The following is a 2,590-nucleotide window of genomic DNA, read 5'->3' on the forward strand; positions in this document are numbered from 1 at the left end:
CAACATTCTATTCACATTAATTGAGAATACTATTCACATTAATTCCAAACTTCAAAAGAATCTACCAATCAAATTTGACATAAGAACAACACAATTTCACATAAGATCTTCACAATTGCAAAAGCTAATGATTACATAAACATTTGATAGCATTGAACATGCAAATTTGAGAATATTACTAAAAAACAGATTCAACACTTGTGATGGTGCCTACATTTGCATAACAAAATATTTACACCATGCAATTAACAAAAGAATACACCAAATCCTTGCATGGTATGACTTTTCACATACGCTCAAAACCTTCCTAGACATTTAGCTAGAAAATTCACATGGTCAATTGGTCAGCTGCAAGGATTGTTGTGCTAGCTTGTGTTGATAAAACTGGTAAATCCAAAGCATTTGGCTGCTGTCCTGATTCAGGATTTGGTTGTTGTCCAAGTGCATCATTTTGCTCTCTAAGCCTCCTCTGTCTTTGTTCCTGGTTATTAAATTTAGCAAACGTCACATGTTATTAAAATGAATCAAATTATGAATCAGGTAAGTTTACTATAGTAATGAACACTCACTCGTAGTTCAGTAGTTGTGATGAATGTGCAACCATGTAGTGCTTCCCTCCCCATAATATGGTGACCACTGTAAGTCTGCACTATATAAAAAAACTATTTTCACTTTTGGGACTTACACAACTGCCTATATTCAAATAAGAAGAAAAGGTTATTTATGCATTGTCATAAGAATCAACAGATTCACTCACTCACCCTTAATGTTTTCAATGGTCCATGAGAAGCAGCAGATTTTGTCCTCCTCCTCTGCTTAGCATGTGAAGTGCCTTCACCACTTGTTGTAGTTGTTTGAACTTAGGGGCCAGCTTGGAGGTTATCAACCTGCAGAGAGACAAAAATTATGATTAGCAAGGTAACATAGAAAATTATGAAACATAATATCAGTTACCATTAATTAACTTACATGATTAATTCTTTGCAGGCAATGAGACTTGTTATGTCCTTTAATATGGCATTTGCTACATGTCATAACCCTGCCTTCCCTTGAAAGTTTTGTTTGGTTTCTATTCTTTGGCTCCATTGCTTCCCTTCTCCTTTTCTTAGCTGATCTTCCAGGCATTCTCTTTGCCATTGGCGGTAGCATTGGTCCCGCTTCACTCAGTGGCCAAAAGTCTCTACCTCCAAGTGGGCTGATAGGGAATTGATATGCCTTGAGGTATGTCTCTTTCTTGAACCAGTCAGAGACATAGTCAAGTGGGTCTAACCCTTGGAATGCAAGTGTTGCCAGCCCATGTTGGCAAGGAATTCCTGTCTTGTCCCATCTCCTGCAAGAACAACTATGGTTTTCCAAAATAATAACATGGCCCTCTCTTCTATGCAGGACCAGGTTGTCCCAAAAAACCTCATGTTTTGCCCCACCATTTCACTCTACTTGCCATTTGCTGCTTTTAACTCTTTCCTTTTCAATCCTTGACATTATTCTTGGGCCACAAGGACTATTCCATTTGGCTGCATTGTCTCTTTTGATAACTATCCTTGTCATGCAATATTGTCTAATGTCCTCTAGCATCGTAATGACTGGTTTGTGCCTAGCTTCGAGAATGACACCATTAAAAGTCTCGGACATGTTATTATCGATCACTTCACACTTCACCACATCATTGAAAAATGCCACACACCAGCCCTCAATAGGCCAATTCTCCAACAAATCATCTGCCGCACTTGTACCATCCTTCAACCCTCTCATTCTATCTAAGTGCATCAGCATTTCCACTTTGTTTGTCGACCTTGCAACATTCCGAGTGCAATTGGATTTCTTTACGAGGTGTCTCTTGCCCCACCTTGCATAAATGTGTCTAGCACACATTCTATGCTCAATCAAGGGTAAGAAATCCCTCACTGCATGGATAAGGCCCTTTAAAAAAAGAACATGACATAATTTTGTAGATATTAGTTATTATATTAGGGCAAAAAATATATACAACATAAAAATTACATACCTTACGCATGTCACTAATGATGGACCACCCAAAGGCCATCCCCAAGTTGCAAAGTCGGAGCTTAAATGTTCAAGAAACCACACCCAAGTTTTCGAGTTGTCTCTTTGTCGACAATAGACCAAGCTATAGGGAACATCGGTTATTCCCATCTCTACCCACGCCACCAGTGAGTTGACCTTTCATCAATCCCTTTAAAAAGCACCCATCAAGGCCTATAATCTTCCTACAACCTTGAAGAAAGCCTTCTCTAATGGGTGTCAAGCAAATGTATATCCTTTCAAAAATAGGATAATCAAAACCATTTTGTATGTTGGATACAACAGAGACATTACTCCCGGGATTGGCTTCTTTCAACTCCAATACATAATTATTCAACACCAAGAATTCCTCCTTGTACTGTTTTTTCCAATTTTCTTAGCACAATTGTCTTTGCATTTCTGCACACCTTATCGGAAATGAACACCCCTAATTCTTTTCTAACAAGGATCTTTAAATACCTAGGTCTTATGAATGGCATCCCACTTATCACATCAAAAAACCTGTTGGCAATTACATTTCCTGTGACTCGCCTATTCTTAGATGTTC

General features: G+C 38.4%; 1 protein-coding gene across 1 annotated transcript; it reads right to left on the reverse strand.

The window, feature by feature from the left end:
- Positions 1 to 328: 328 nt before the first annotated feature.
- LOC120281164 lies at positions 329 to 2,044 on the reverse strand. Its single transcript, XM_039288066.1, has 4 exons — positions 2,006 to 2,044; positions 1,442 to 1,920; positions 970 to 1,330; positions 329 to 481 (listed from the first exon to the last, which is right to left on the reverse strand). Exons 1-4 carry the CDS (start codon positions 2,042 to 2,044, stop codon positions 329 to 331), a joined length of 1,032 nt encoding a protein of 343 aa, XP_039144000.1.
- Between the last annotated feature and the right edge of the window lie 546 nt (positions 2,045 to 2,590).

The sequence above is a fragment of the Dioscorea cayenensis genome, chromosome 17 (genome assembly GCF_009730915.1).
Source record: "Dioscorea cayenensis subsp. rotundata cultivar TDr96_F1 chromosome 17, TDr96_F1_v2_PseudoChromosome.rev07_lg8_w22 25.fasta, whole genome shotgun sequence".
NCBI classification, from domain to species: domain Eukaryota; kingdom Viridiplantae; phylum Streptophyta; class Magnoliopsida; order Dioscoreales; family Dioscoreaceae; genus Dioscorea; species Dioscorea cayenensis.